The sequence below is a fragment of the Trichoplusia ni genome, chromosome 3, assembly GCF_003590095.1.
Source record: "Trichoplusia ni isolate ovarian cell line Hi5 chromosome 3, tn1, whole genome shotgun sequence".
Lineage (NCBI taxonomy): Eukaryota > Metazoa > Arthropoda > Insecta > Lepidoptera > Noctuidae > Trichoplusia > Trichoplusia ni.
In genome coordinates this window covers 6,079,289-6,095,875 of record NC_039480.1, presented here as the reverse complement: position 1 = coordinate 6,095,875, position 16,587 = coordinate 6,079,289, and the positions used below count along the sequence as shown (strand labels likewise).

General features: G+C 36.8%; 1 protein-coding gene across 5 annotated transcripts in view; it reads left to right on the top strand.

Moving 5' to 3' along the window:
- Window positions 1-2,014: 2,014 nt before the first annotated feature.
- The window catches only part of LOC113491629 (titin-like), a 34,878-nt gene continuing 20,305 nt past the window's right edge, over window positions 2,015-16,587 (top strand). For 3 of the 5 annotated variants that reach the window (XM_026868694.1, XM_026868693.1, XM_026868695.1), the window contains exons 1-7: window positions 2,015-2,038; window positions 2,458-2,556; window positions 5,494-5,645; window positions 7,959-11,505; window positions 12,005-12,781; window positions 13,253-13,379; window positions 14,667-14,757. In XM_026868694.1, the coding sequence (XP_026724495.1) occupies window positions 2,030-2,038; window positions 2,458-2,556; window positions 5,494-5,645; window positions 7,959-11,505; window positions 12,005-12,781; window positions 13,253-13,379; window positions 14,667-14,757 (4,802 nt within the window). In that variant the 5' untranslated portion in view covers window positions 2,015-2,029. Of the gene's footprint in view, window positions 2,039-2,457; window positions 2,557-5,493; window positions 5,646-6,822; window positions 6,951-7,151; window positions 7,285-7,958; window positions 11,506-12,004; window positions 12,782-13,252; window positions 13,380-14,666; window positions 14,758-16,587 lie in introns of those variants that run through there. The other 2 variants (XM_026868696.1, XM_026868697.1) reach the window with 2 other exon arrangements.

Here is a 16,587-nt window from a genome sequence, read left to right as displayed (position 1 = left end):
AAGCTACCCTGGAAATTTCAGCCTGCCAGCTTTTCAGAAAGTGCCTCAAAATTAAGTTGTAAAAATACAACAAACAATCAAGAAAGGCGTGTGTATAAAAAAATGTGGGGAAAAAAATACGGAAATCTCTTATCAAAGATGGTTGGATAATGCAAGGACATAAGGTAGGCGTACTGATGAGTGACGATTGCTTCAATCTTATTTGTATAACCATTTGATCTTACATTGTGCATTTGCATTAAAGAATATGAATATGAATGTGACGTCTCAAGAGATTTCAACTTAATCCACCATCTTCGTCTCTGTCTAATAAAAATATCAAAAAAAGAAAGAATTGTCTCCTGCGTTATGAAATTTAATCCTTATATCGCGGGGGTATTCACAAACATTCAAGTCACGCACACAAAGACACTCGGACTCAGGACAAGCATTCGTCGATCACACAAATGCTTGTCCTACGCGGGGATCGAACTCGCGACACGCCCATGCTCAAGCTAGCAGGCTGAAATTTTCAGGGTAGTTTCAAACCCGATGACAATGCAATTTACAAATATAAAAATGGCTGGACCGATTTTAATAACATTTGAATGGAGTGACATTTAAAGACAAATTTTAGAATTTTTAAATCAATTTCTTTTATTCAAATACTTAAATTGTAATCTTGAATAGTTTCTATACCTGTACCTAACACACGTATGTCAATCTAGGTCTAGTTAAAACTAGGTCCGGACCTACTTAACTGAAAAAATTGTGTCAATCGAGACCCATGCCAAAGAAACGCTCAGTTAAAATTTAACCGTGTGCCTGTGAACTTCTCCGAAGCTAATTGAAAGGTAAATAATTATAAATATATAATGTATTATTAAATAAATACAGGCAATGATTATGGCCCACTGTTGGGCATAGATCTCTTTCCCTTATAAAGGACGGTTTGAGCATTGATCACCACGCTAGCTTGAAAAATTTAGAATCTAAGTTTCCTCACAATCTTTTCTTATCTATACTAATATATAAAGCTGAAGAGTTTGTTTGTTTGAACACGCTAATCTCAGGAACTACTGGTTCAAATTAGAAAAATCTGAAATCTTTGTGGTGAATAGACCATTAATCGAGGAAAGTTTTAGGCTATATACCATCACGCTGCGACTAATAGCAGCGAAGATACAATGGAAAATGTAGAAAAAACAGGGAAAATTATTCATCTTCGAGGACTCGCGTTCAAAAATTCCTAACTTTTATCTTCTAACCACGCTCACGAAGTCGCGGGCAACAGCTAGTATATTATAGTTTTAAAAATAAAGATCATTTATTTTATGTATGTCGTATGTATAACATTTACATGTAGGAATCGAACTTACACCGCTTGTATATAAATTCATCGAACCACAATGCCATCGCGGTATTACGCGAAAGAATTATTAGATTAGATTAGTACAATTAGAGTCATTACTGTAACGTTTTAAAGGTGCCTGGAGAACGGCCTGTTTGAAATAAACTGGTGTTAATGTTGTGTTTTCAATTTTGTGATAACTCTATATGTATACTAGCTGTTGCCCGCGACTTCGTCCGCGTGCTTAGAGGATATAAGTTATGATTTATACCTGCCCTGTTTTTTCCACATTTTCCATTGCATCTTCGCTTCAATTAGTCGCAGCGTGATGGTATATAGCCTAAAACCTTCCTCAATTAATGGTCTATTCAATACTAAAAGATTTTTTTAATTTGAACCAGTAGTTCCTGAGATTAGCACGTTCAAACAAACAAACAAACTCTTCAGCTTTATATATTAGTAAAGATAAAGATAATAAAAAAAACACGTGTGTTTTTTGTCTGAATATTTCCGGAAAAAAAGCGCTTGAGAAACCATCGCCCTAATGCTTTAAACCTAGAGATGCAAGTTTGAATCCTGTCTCAATTTTTCTTTTCTCTCGTAAAATTCTTTTTATCTTGGTTCTAATTGTTAGTGGCGCTGACTGCTAAAGTGCTTAAACCAAAGGTCGGTTCAATTCTCATCGAATAAATTCTTTTGATGAAGTGTGTAAGTTTTAGTGTTTTCGTGATATTTGTTTTTAATTATTATCATGTATGTTTTTTTAATGTAGGTGTATAATTGACTGCACGGATAGCCGAGTGTCTGAGGTCACCACGAGCCGAGCGCCACTTGTCGCGGGTTCGATCCCCACGTGGTACACGTTTTTGTGTGATACACATCTTTGACGATTGTTACTCGTCAGAAACTAGAAAGTCTGAAAAGCAGTCTAACTAAGGGGTATCGTGTTGCCCAGGTAACTGGGTTGAGGAGGTCAGATAGGCAGTCGCTCCTTGTAAAACACTGGTACTTAGTTGCATCCGGTTAGACTGGAAGTCGACCACAACATAGTTAGGAAAAGGCTAGGATGATGATGTAGATAATGTCAATTTCTTTAATGTTTTAAATCTTCTCTTTCCGTTCCCTAGATGGCGTTGGACGTGCATTTAACCAGAGAACCAAGTGAACGATGGGGCTTTGAGCTTATAGGAGGCACTGATTTAGAAATGCCAATTACTATGGTGAAGGTATCTAATATAGTTTATTTTAATTATTTTAATAATTAATTCTGTCGCCCATTGTTCGATCCCCGCGTAGGACAAGCATGTGTGTGATGTGAGTATAATGAGTGCTTGTCCTGTAGTGAGTATAATGAGTCTGGGTGTCTTTGTGCATGTGACTTGAAATGTTTTATACACTTATATTCGCAATTTTAAATTGTCTGTAATTAAAAAGATTTGTAAACATTTCATATGATAAAATTATTATAGCATACGAAGTTAAGAATAAATTACTTAATGAACTTATTTTCAATAAAATACAATCAATATTGTGTAAACCCCACAGCAAGAAAAAAGAGTATTAAATTCCTAAATCCGGGAGTCTTTTAAATAAATAGAGAATTTGACAAAGATTTTTTTATTATAATAACTATCGTGATTACTCACGGCGGGATCCCGCCGCGTCTGCTCATGATTAAGGACTCCGGTTGGGTCCGAAACTAGTCGGGCCACCCCGATAAATACGCGTGAGTAAACCGTTACATCATTTAATAATGAAAATATTTTTGTCAAAGATTTTTGGAAAATAGGTTTTTTAATAATAGGGTATTTGACTCTAATAATATAATTCTGTTTAGTCTGTCACACATTTCATAAAAATATTGAGTACGATTTTAATCTTTTATCTCGTAAACAAACAATAAATGGGATACAGCGAAATAAAATGTCATGTGACGTCACTTACCAGTACGCTTTTTACTAGCAAGTGATGTCACTAGCCCCCACTACCATACTTAAGTGATTTTGATCTTCCTTAATTTTAATCTATATCTATACTAATATACTATCTATACTTCTATGCTGATTGCTAATATATACCGTGATTTTTTAGTCCTCTTACAAAGCAGCCCAGTTCATGTATCCAATGAATAGAACACGTTCATGATAAAAAAATAGGTATTTATGAGATTTCAATAAATTTAAAATGCATTTTTTTTTCAATATTATGATGCAATTCGTAGTTTTAGAAACATAGCTCTGTTGCGAGCGCGGTCCGAGCCTTGTAACAATGGTGAGGGGCGTGGGCGTCGGCATTTTTATCATTTTTAACAGAATGTTTCAGATTTCTCATGTTTTATTTTTCTTCGTACCTATTATCTTAGTTGAAGATAAAAAAATAATAATCGCGCCTAGGGGCATTTTATGTCGTATACATGAACTGGGCTACTTTTGTAAGACGACTAAAAAATCACCGAGGATAAAACTGAAGAGTTTGTTTGTTTGCACGCGCTAATCTCAGGATCTACTGGTGCGAATTAAAATTTTTTTGTCTTGAATAGACCGTTTATCAAGGAAGGCTATAGGCTGTATAACATCACGCTCTGACTAATAGGAGTGAAGATACAAAGGAAAATGCGTAAAAAACGGGAGAATTATTCATCTTTGAGGGCTTCCGTTGCGTGCGCTGCCAAAACGGTTCAAGTTCTTCTAACCACGAGGACGAAGTCGCGGGCAACAGCTAGTTAAGTGATAAAATGAAAACATACATACGTCAATATTTTTTTGTAAATCTCTCTGACGGACTAAACCGATTTATATTATTAGATTTAGGGCCGATTTTTCAATCGTCAGTTAACTTCTATCTGAGGAATAAATATGGCCGTTTGACATATTTCCTATACAAAAGCTGTCAAAACTTCAAACATATTCGTCAGATAAAAGTTATCTGGCGATTGAGAAATCGGCACTTAGTCAAATACTCTTTTGTTAAAAATCTATTAGTTAATTATAAACTTGATCTACTAATCAGTGATGTTGTAACCAAGGGCATTTGGATGTCAGCCAGCGATTGACAGCTTCGATTTATACATCGTCCAATGTCGCATGTCGTACGTGAATTGACAACTGAAGTGCATTTCATGATATTGAAACTAATATAGATTGATACAGTTATTTTTATTTGGTTTTTTATAGCTGTTAATTTTTGTGGTATGAAACAATATTGATAACAGGGATGACGACTGAGTGTACAAATTAAAAATGTATTAAGGCCCTCAGTTAGATAATGAACAAATATGAGAAACGTAGTTTTGCCTTTTTTAAACAAAAAATATCGACGAAGATAATATTATAATATTCCAAAACTTTCACACTACGCCATCTAGTCTCAAACTAAGCAAAGCTTGTATTATGAGTACTAGACAACTGATAAACATACTCATATATTTCTAAATACATACATAATATAGATAAATTACACCCAGACACAGAACATCTGACGTTCATTACCCAAAAAAAAAGGTTGTTGTGGGAATCGAACCCACGACCTTTGTTATAGCAGTCGGAAACACTTACCGCTAGACCAACAGACCAGTCTATCATACTAATATCTCTGGTTTAGATGATACTTGGTTCACAGATATTTTATCTTTATTATAATGTATGTATTTAGAAATATATAAGTATGTTTATCAGTTGTCTAGTACTCATAACACAAGCTTTTCTTACTCTGAGACTAGATAACGATGTATAATAGTTTTTCAATAGTATCTCTTCATTTTCACGGGATAACTTCATGACACGAGACCCGGTCGTTTTTCAAGGCGTGCACGGGGACACAGGTCCAATATGCAGAGGCCTTGTTGAGAACTTTCATCTAAAATATGATGTGGTATCTACCAGTGGCCATCCACCATTGTTCTGGAAAGAACTGGCCCATGAAGTTTCTTGTTTATTTAGTTTTATTTAAAAAACGACTAAGGAATTAATCCTTGTGTCTTGGGTTTCACAAACATTCAAGTCACATGCACAAAGACACCCAGACTCGGGACAAGCATTCGTGGATCACACAAATGCTTGTCCTACGCGGGGACCGAATCGCGCGACGTGGTTTGGCTTGGCGACCTCAACCACTGCAGCTATCCGTGCAGTCAGCAGTATTAATACTTTCACTCCACCCACCAGATTCAACCCAACTCGCCAGCCAAGAGAGCTGGTCTCCAGAACGGAGACACAGTCCTGACCATCTGTGGAGAGGAGGCGATAGACATGACCCTGGAGGCGGCCTGCAGGAAGGTGGCTGAATGCGGCGATGCCATGGCACTTGGAGTGATGCGGTGAGCAAAACTTTTTGTCACGAACCTTCTTTTATTCCCACGTTTTTATACACTCACTTTCTTGTTTGTTTGTCGTTCCGGTTGGATTTTTGTAAGTCAATTTTGAGGCAATTCCCGATGCGAGCAGGCAGAAATTTTCAGGGTAGCTTCAGACCCGATGGCAATGCAATTTACAAGTAAAAAAAGAGCAGGACCGATTTACAAAAGATTTTTTAAATCATTTTTTTTTGCCTCCAAAATTGTAATAGGTCTGTTTCATTCTAATTTCTCGTAGGGAAAGTTGTCATGTAATTACTTTGGGGATAACGGTTTCGTCAGGCGTATTTATCAGGATTACCCGACTAGTTTCGGACCCTAATGGAATCGATTTTTTTTTAATACAACGGACTACAAATAAAATCTTCTGAGCGAAACTTGATGAAATTATGTTAACGTTAAATGACAAAAGAAGAAATAAAATCAGTTTATCCATTATTAAATGATATAACGGTTTACTCACGCGTATTTATCGAGGTAGCCCGACTAGTATCGGACCCAACCGGAGTCCTTATTCATGAGCAGACGCGGCGGGATCGCGAGTCGAAACCGTTACATCATTTAATAATGAATCATTCTCACGACAGTTACTATCAAAATCAATTTATCCACTCCAAAGTTGTTATGTATCAAACATAAAAAATAATTAAAATACAGATGGATTTGGGACCTCCCTTTTGAAGTCAAGTTACTCTCGCGTATGTATCAGGATTGCCCGACTAGTTCGACTTGCAACCCAGCGGCCGCGTCAACTCATAATTAAGGACTCCGGTTGGTTCCGAAACTACTCGGGCGATCCTGATAAATTTGCTTAAGTAAACCGTTATTAAATAAATAATTATGGTAAGTAGTATTTTAAATCTTACATGAATTTTGGTTTCCTTTAAGATAATGTTCGTCTCGACAACAGGGATGGCGCTAACGATTTTAAATAAAGAAATCCCAAAGTATCCCTCCCTTTTTTATCGTGTAATCATCACAAACTATATTTAGAAAAGCTATTGCAGCCCTCTTAATGTTTTAATAATAAATCAATATGAATGCCAATCAGAATTAAACTTATTGACAAGTATTATATTCATCTTGAATTAAAAATAGACGCCCTTTTTCAATGCAATGCTATATTCTTAAAAGTCAATTTGAAATCTTTATTTGGCTTTTGATACCGATCGCCTCTCGATAACGGTCCGAACGAACGAATTTATTTATTTATAATTATTATTGTTATTTAAATGCAAAAATGAAATTTTACCTGGTCTATAAAAACCAGTAAGTTTTTATTTTAAATATTAATTTTTTACAATCAAAATTCATCTTATTTTAAACTGTCAGAGTGACGTTTTGGTTTTTTTTTAAGGAAAGGCACAGGTGTTTTGCCATTCGGTTTTGTGTTTAAGTATTTTTTTTAAATTTGAACAGGCATAGACGCGTTTTTATTACTTGTTTTAAATTTCATTTGGTGCAGACGTGTTTTAAACAGTTTTATTTAAAGAAGAAGTAGTGTTGTGCTTTTATCGATTGTTTTAAAATGAGTGGTGAATGTGTTAGTGATGTTTCTTTGATAGCTATTGTGATATCGAGATATTATAGAAATGACGATAATGTTAGTATAATATTGAAAATATATTTTTTTGCTTACTTTAAATTTATTGTAAAAAAGGTTGACCTTGAACAGTTAAATCTATTTAATTTATAATAAGGTCATACATATTTAAGTTTAACCAATAGCTAGGTAGCTCCTGAATTGTCAATGGAACACGACTTTTCTGTTCAACTTTGGCACATTAAAAACTTAGTTCAAATGATTTAAATAGTTTTAATACGTGAGAAATATTTTTTTTTTTTACGAAGTTAAGCAATGCTTATATAGTAGTCGTAAATGCGTTTAAATATTATATTATATTGACCGGTTTTATTATATTTCCAAAACCACAAAAACTAATTAATGTAAGATCCTTTATTAAATTAGATTGCCTAACTAGTTTCGATCTAGCTGTTGCCCGCGGGCCCGCCCGCTTCAAAGCGAAAATAATCCCACCGGTATATAAAATCGAGATAAAAAATATCATATTTGTCAACCTATGTGCATAATAATTCAATCTTTGAAACCCGAGTTCACATAAATAGACCTTTGTTTAGTCCTAGCTACCGCATTAGGTTAAGTAACCTGTAATGGTAGATTAGTGTGATAATTAAATAAAATAAATCTCCATCAACAAAAACCTGCATCATCAACTTTATTTTTCATTTTTTTTAACCCTTCTCTCCTTGTTACAGCGGTCTCTACGACCCGGTTCTAGACGACCAGGAGCCGATATACGATTACGAACCGGAAGATTTAGACCCACAATCGGAACCCACTGAGGTATCATTCAAAATCCAACAATTCGTTGACCCCTCAGACCTTGGGAGCAATCTACTAGAGTATGGGAACTCACCCCCCCTTACGGAATCCAGATCCTTAACCGCATCCCCTTTTGTAACTCCCACTAAACCGTACCGCCCATTTTCGACTGAACCAGTTGTTGAAGTTCCTCCTCTTGAAGACCCCATAATCCTCAATCCTAATTATAGGGACCAGTTTGGTAAGACCCCCGATTTAGACCCTGATTATCTTTTGAATGCTCTTACCAATGGCGTTGGTCTGGGGACCCGGTATAAGCTACCGATCTCCGCTCAATATGACCCTGACGGAACTAGATTTGTTCAAAATGTTGAAGTCGTTGACAAGCTGCTTAAATATGAGAAACATGTGAAAAGCCTCAGCAAAGATTTGGAAGTCGTTGATGTGACAAAAGAAACAAAGTTAGTTGAGAGTATTGTGAATGAACAAGATGTTAAGGTTGACGAAAAGATTACGGAGGTACGTGAACAGAAAGATGAAAAGAAAAAGGTAACGATTGATGTAGAAGAACAGGCTATAAAAGAAGAATTGCAATATATCGAGAAAATGAGACAAGAGATTGATATCGATAAGATTGAAGAGACAGCACTAACGCTTGTCGATGAGAGCATAGAAAGAGCTGTGTCTGTAGCAGAAGAAATTAAAAAAGAAATAGATGAAGAATTGATAACATCTGAAGTGAAAGAAGAAGCTGTGTTGATAGAAAAGAAAGTTAAATCAGAAAGTAAAAAGGAGGAATCTTTAAAAGCTAGCAAAGTCGAGAAGCAACAAGAGTATTTGGAAACTAGCGATGAGACTGAAATCATTCAATCGGAAAGAGAAGAAAGAGTAGCTAAAGAAGAGAGAAGAGAATCTCAAGATGAGAGGGTAAGAGTAGAGAAATCAGAACAATATGAGTCTAGAGAAGAATATTCTGATAATGCTGACATAAGAGAAGCAAGCGAAGTCAAGAGACAATCAATCATAGAAGAAGAATACCATCAAGAAGAATTACCAAGAAGGAAAGCATCTTCTGTACATGAGTCTTATGAAAACAAGAGTGAATACAGAAAAATGAGTAAGACAGAGACTTCAGGAGGAAGTGAGAGGCAAAATGCCCAACAGAGGGTACATGCTATAGGCTTACAGACAATACCGAATATAAAGGGTATTGTACCATCACCGTTGCACTATGATCTTCTATTAAGGACCTTCTTTGTCCATTTAACTGATGTGATGGTGGCTTTATCCAGGTTTATGCTTCATCAACCAATATTCACCGATTATCCACAGCAATCAGCCACACAAACCCAAATGTATGAGTCTCGTGAATCGATGAGAAAGAGTTCACAAGAGTACTCGGAATCTTCTAGAAGGAGCGGACAAGAAAGAGTTGAGAGGCAAGAGAGAGTCGTAAAACAAGTGCCGGTTGTGAAACAGGAAGTTAAATCGCAGAAAATTGAGAAGGATATGAAAGTAGAGTCGCTGGAGAAGAAGGTTGAAAGAAAAGAAATAATTAAGCCAGTAGCAGTTAAGGCTGTGAAACAAGAAGAGAAGAAGGAGATCAAAGAAGAAGCTAAATCTGAAGTTGTAGAGAAGAAAGCAGTTACAGGCGCTCAAATGGCTCAGCGTAGTGAAAAGAAGCTATCGCAGGATATGACACAAAAAATGGACGCTGTAATATCTGAATTCCAAAGCGTTGCCGTCGAAGAGGATGTTAAGAAGCAGATGATGCAGCGTAGCAGAAGATCTACCAGCAGAAGTCAGATAGAAGAAGAAGTTATGAAAGAAGGTGATCCTCTGGAATGGCTATCAAAAGTAGATAGCAGGAGAGCGTCCCAAGAAAGAACTCAAATCTCCAAGAAGGAGTTTTCTTCTACTTCTACTGAAAAGAAGAGTAAAGTGGAGACAGTAGAAGAGGTTAAACAGAAGAAACCTAAAACCCCAAAACAAACATACGTAGCGATTGTAGAATCACACGTTTACACCAACAAAGATGCCATATTTGAAGAACATGTTACCGATTTCTCTGAAACATCATCTGTCCAGAGTGCTGAAGAAGTAAACACTGCGATCGAAACTATAGAAACCATGACTACTGAAAACGTAGCGCTTGAAAGCGCTATCAAAGAGCTAGAGACTGCTAAAGTTATTGACACACACGAACTCTCAACAGCTGTTGTGAAAAGTGAAGCTACTGTTCAAAAACTTGAAGAAGTCGTTCTCGATACTAAGGAAATAGTACAAGAGGAAATTAAAAAAGAAACTGCTGTCAAATCAGCTGACGTACAAGAAGTTATAATACAGGAATCAAAAGAAATCATTGAACCAATTGTAGAAATAAAAGAATCAAAAATTGAAAAAGTTGAAAAAGTTGCTGTAGATATTAACGAATCGTTATCCATCGCTGAAGCGACAGATATAAGTGTTCTAGAAACTAAAACCGAGATGAAAGATCTAGAAATAGTTGAAGAGAAAGCCGCTGTTGTTGTCGAAGAAGAGAAAATTAAGGAGAAAGCTGAGGTTGTTGAACCAAAACCGATTCAGGTTGTAGAAGTAGCTGAAACTGTGAAAATCAAGCCAAAGAAGGAGAAACCTGTGATCGATGAATTCGCTGCCCTTAAAATTATAAAGAAGATTGAAACTGAAGGAAATCTATCGCCTGAAGTCATTGTTATAGAAGACATATCTGACGAAGCCATTTCGTCTATATTAAGTCACGTTAAAACTGGAGAATTGGAGGTTATTAAATCAGATGTTCAGCTATCAGCTGCTGAAGAATTGAGCGTACAGAAATCTGGTGTAAAAGAATCTGTAGAAGCATCGAAATCGATTGCTGTGACGAAACAATCAGAAGATATATCTAAAGAATCGATTGATATTGCAAAATCGACTAATATATCTAAAGAATCCGTCGATATATCAGCCACAAAATCAGTAGAAGTATCAAAATCAGCAGAATCTAGCATCAAAACAGAAGCCGTCCAAGAATCATCATTCACAGCGAAATCCACAGACCGAAAGCTGTCCCTCAGAACTGATCTCCGTCAGTCAGAGAGTCAGACTTCACTCCAAAGTGCAGCAAGCACGATTGACACTCCAACACCATCAACAGTCCCGCCAACGCCATTGACGGATGAATACGTCTTCAAACTAAAGCTCCCCCTACCAAAATCTCGTTCAGCAACCCCTGTACCACGAGACAGCACCCCAACCCCAGAGGATGAAGACCCTCATATCGTTAAGAAGAAGTTGATCCCACATATAGATACCACTATTGAAAGGGTTATATATGATCCCCCTCTACCTACCCCTGTTGAAGATAAACCTCAATCCCCAGTTTACACTAAACCTGGTTTAAATGGTGGGGGGAAGTTTAGACTCCCAGTTTATAGGAAACCTGGATTATTTGGTGGTGCTGATAGACCTGAATATTCGAAGGTATGTGGTAGTGATTTTTGAGCTGTCTTGTCATTTGTGTGAAAATCCATTAAGTGTTGAGGATAAAAGATGAAGGAAGAAAAATCACTACATGGCTCACAAAAATATATCATAGCCCAATAAATACACACATATACACACCATAAAATTTTGCTTTTGAATCAATCAATGTTTTGTGGGTGGTACATGTAAAAGTCATGATAAAAATCTTATTCGAGTGTATTATTCAGAATGGGATAAAAAATTATCACGTCTACATGTCAGAAGTAGTATATGCTTATTCATGTCATTTCATAGTTATAATTATTGAGCTACGAGATAGACTAGCACACTCAAAAATAATGTCAAATCATGAATCAATGGACAATTATGGATTTATTTTCGTGAAAATTTATGACAACAGGTATTATTTTATTGAATCTCTGTTTTTATTTAAGTCACGATATGTTATAAATTACATTTACAAAATAAGCCTATTAACGACCATATTAATATATAGGAGGAGATAAAAGAAATTGAAAGAAAATCGTCGCTACTGGCATCAGCAATAGACGAAACCATAAAGAGCATAGAAGAATACAAAGAAGAAGTAGGAATAGACACCAAGAAAGAAGTGAAAACGGAACAATATAAAGAAGAGAAGATTAGCAAGAGCTATCAAGAGTCTTATCACAAAGAGATGAAAGTCGAAACCAGTTCAAACGGTTTTAAAGAAATCGACACTAAAATTGAAGAAATGCTTCAAAACTGTAACGCTTTAGCTATTGAAGAAGCTAAAGATACTTCAAAAGAAGCAAAAACAGAAAGAGAAGAAAAAATAATACCAGTAGAAGTTGAAAGAGAGTCTGCAGAGATAAAAATAAAAGAAACAATTGAAAATGACTCCAAAGTGAAAGAGAAAGCAGTCAAATTTGATTCGGAAGTTAAGGAAATACCTATTACTCCAATAGACTCATTTGAAGTAGTCCCACCAGCTCCTGTTGTCAAGGAAGAAGTTAAAGAGAATGTAGTTCTAGCAGAGCCCACTCCAATTATAGAAGAACCCAAAGAAGCTCCGATTATTAAAGAAGAAGAAATAAGAAAAGTTATACCTCCTGTTGTGACAGAAGCGGAAAGAAGGGAAGTCTTACCTCACGTTGTTAAAGAGGTAGGAAGAACAGAAGTAGAGAAGAGAGTGGAGAAAGAAGAAGAGAAGCCTGATCCTCTGCTTGGGTTCAGACCGGTGGTTTTCGATCCAGAGGCGATACCGAAGCGGGGAACATTTATTGCAGTTCAGGTAATATTTTCATAGATATTGCATTTAATCGAGATGTTTTCGAAACTTCAACCATGTTTTAAAATACTCCGATATAAACTTAAAGTTCTTAAAGTTTGAATCTATTCAGCTAAATCATTTTTACAATTTAATAACTCATTTGTCACAGTAAAGATTATTATTTAAATCATCACCTTAGCCTATTCCCAACTATGCACGGATAGCCAAGACAAGTGGTTGCGGTTGACTGTCTCGGTAAAGTACTTGTATCGTGAAGGGATTCACAAACATACAAGTCACATGCACAAAGACACCCAGACTCAGGACCAGCATTCGTGGATCACAGAAATGCTTGTCCTGCGCGGGGATCAACGGTCAACGGAGGTTTGGCGTGGTTCAACTGCTCGGGTTATCCGTGCAATCACTACGGCATATTAAAATATACTATTATAACATGCATTTAATTTAATGTTTATAACTTTTCTCCTATAGTCAGAACCAGTCGGCATTCAGGAGCCAAGACAGTCTCCCTATATGACGGAGACCGGAGAGCTGATGGGTACCATCCAGGGAATAGTGGATGGATTGGAGGAGCCAGTCTTGGATGAGGAGGTGGCCAGTAAGTGATACGCTTTTTCCCGGATAGGATATCGTCAAATGACACCCTTTTAAATAGAATAGAATCATTTGCCATAAACATGTGTACATTTGCCATACACACACACGCAGGTGTCAGCAATTGTACTGTCACCCTACATGCATGCAGCATGTAGGGTGACAGTACAATTAGGTATGTGCTAAAAACATGTTTGCCACTTGCCATGGCATGCAAATATTTGTATATAAAAAAGAAAAATTAAACATTTACTTATAATCAAATATTTTTTCATCCTTTCGCTTTGGGTTGAGCAGAAGGGTGTGTCAGACTTCTACTGACTAAAACCGACCCATGTTCCTCTCTTTGCTCTTTATGTACCGGGGCCACGGTAACCCTTTCAGACAATCACATTGCCCCGGCAGGACGCGACCCGTAGTCGCCGAATGGTTGAGGTCACCACGCCGAACCCACTGCGCGTGACGTGTCGCAGTTTTGATCCCTGCATAGGACAAGCGTTTGTGTGATCCACGAAGGCTTGTCCTGAGTCTGGGTGTATTTGTCGATTTTAAATTGAATGTTACCAAAACACCCTGCGATGCAAGGATTAAATTCCTTAATACGGGAGTAGCAAGAACATATTAAAAGCAGAAAATCCTTCGTTTGGCAGCGCAATCAGTCCCTTTGTCAGACAGGGGAGCCTGGTGATTCGTAGCAAAAAAATAACACTGGTTAAGATCGTCATTATCCTCACCAACTGGTTCACGTCTTAATGCTAAAATGTTTTAATTCTTACGTCATCTATTAAAAGCCGTAGTACTTTACAAGCTTAGATAAAAACTAGCTGTTGCCCGCGACTTCGTCCGCGTGGTTAGAAGATATAAGTTATGATTTATACCTGTTTTTTTCACATTTTCCATTGTATCTTCGCTCCTATTAGTCGCAGCGTGATGGTTAATAGCCTAAAGGCTTCCTCGATGAATGTTCTATTCAACACAAAAAGGATTTTTCAATTTGGATCAGTAGTTCCGGAGATTAGCGCGTTCAAACAAACCTACAAACTCTTCAGCTTTATATATTAGTATAGATTAGTATAGATATAGAAGTATAGATATAATATTAAATCAAGCAATCTGCATTCTGTAAAGTGTGGTGAGGATAATGATGATCCTAATTTGTGTCACTTTTTTCCGGAGAATCACCCGCTTATGTAGAGGATCCTGATTTTCCTCTTCGGGTCCTGATGACAACGGGTTGTTTCGCTGAAACTAGACGAAAAATCTCAAGTAAAGAATTCTCTTTCCCTCCTAGAACAACTCGGCAAGCCAGGCATTTCGGAAGAGAAGATAGCTGAACTCATTTCGGGAGAGGCAGAAATGTTACGGGAGGCTCACGTCATGGGGTGAGTTGTGATCAGACGTGAACGATTACCTCATAAAGTATTTGTAGGGTCTTTTGTAATATTATCTTGCATATTGGTATAGTACTGCCATTAATCGTGATTATCCATTCATCATCATCAATGGTCATCATTCATCATTAACCAGGATGATTATATAAAATACGAACAATATATTAAAGTATATGTATCATAATACATATGTATAATAATGGGAGGGTCTTTGACTGAATCTTATAATACACCGTGATGTTTTCGTCGTCATACAAAAGCAGCCCAGTTCATGTATCCAATGACTAGAACACGTTCATGATAAAAAAATAGGTATTTATGAGATTTGAATAAATTTAAAATGTAATTTTTATTCAATATTATGATGCAATTCGTAGTTTTTGGAAACACAGCTCTGTTGCGGTCCGAGCCTTGTAACAATGGTGAAGGGCGCGGGCGGCGGTGTTTTGATCATTTTTAGGAGCATTTTCAGATATCTCTTGTTTAATTTTTCTTCGTAGTTATTATCTTAGTTGATGATAAAAAAATAATAATCGCGCCTAGGCGTATTTTACGTCGGATACATGATCTGGGCTGCTTTTGTAAGACGACTAAAAAATCACCGTGTAGAAATCTGTAAAGTTAGTCAGACAGATTTTTATATGTATTTTTCATTTTATCACATAATTGATAAGAAAAAGTTAGAAACACTATAAGCACTTCAGATGGTGAAATGTTTGGTAGAGTTGGGGCTAGTAACATCACTTGCTAGTAAAAAGCGTACTGGTAAGTGACGTCACACGAGATTTTAAATCACAGATCACAGTATCCCGTTCATTTTCTTTTACGAGATAAAAGAAAAAATGCGTATCCAATATTTTTTGTTAGTCAAATACCCCTCGTCACAAGGGTTGTGACGCTAGGATTCAATTCCTTAGTGCGGGAGTCATTTTTAACATTAAAAGACTGTTCTGCCGCTCTCAGCAGTTTTACTTCAAAAGCTAATCGAGATTTTAATGCATTGTCACTTATGATTGCATTTCATTTGTATTTTGTTTTCAACCATTTTGTTTAAAACATCTGACATCTGTCATCCACAGAAACCATACTTGCATTTGAACCACTGTCACTTTACATCATCATCGGCCTAGCCTTTTCCCAACTATGTTAGGGTCGGCTTCCAGTCTAACCGGATTCAGCTAAGTACCAGTGTTTCACAAGTAGCGACTGCCTCTATCTGACCTCCTCAACCCAGTTACCTGGGCAACACCATATCCCTTGGTTGGACTGGTTGACAGAATTTCAAACTCAGACTACCTGTAACGACTGTCAAAGATGTAGGAATAACAGCCGGGACCCACAATTTAACGTGCCTTCCGAAACACGGAGGAACTCGTTATGTAAAAGATGGTCACCCATCTACGGACCAACCGCGTCATGCGTAGCTTAACCTGTGATAGTTTCACTTATGCGGTTATAGCTTAGCCATTGTCACTTTACAGTATGTGTTAAAAACCCTGTCCGATTAAGGTGTTGTAGTTTAGTCGGATGGGTTTTTATAAATATTGTATTATCTTCATCACCATGTAAAGACACATAGTTAATACGCTCACAAGCCAGATATTGGCCACATTGTACTCATTGTCCTTAGCATACAAATACATTTATTGAGAAATAAAAACTTTTATAGTTCCCATTGAAAAGCATAATGGTTAAAGTTGGTATATCCGTTTAGCCGTTTATGGATCTGTAATCCACGAATCCTTGTCCTGAGTCTGGGTGACTTTGTGCATGTGACTTGTGAAAGACACAAGGATAAAATTATGTATCTCGAAAGTCGTT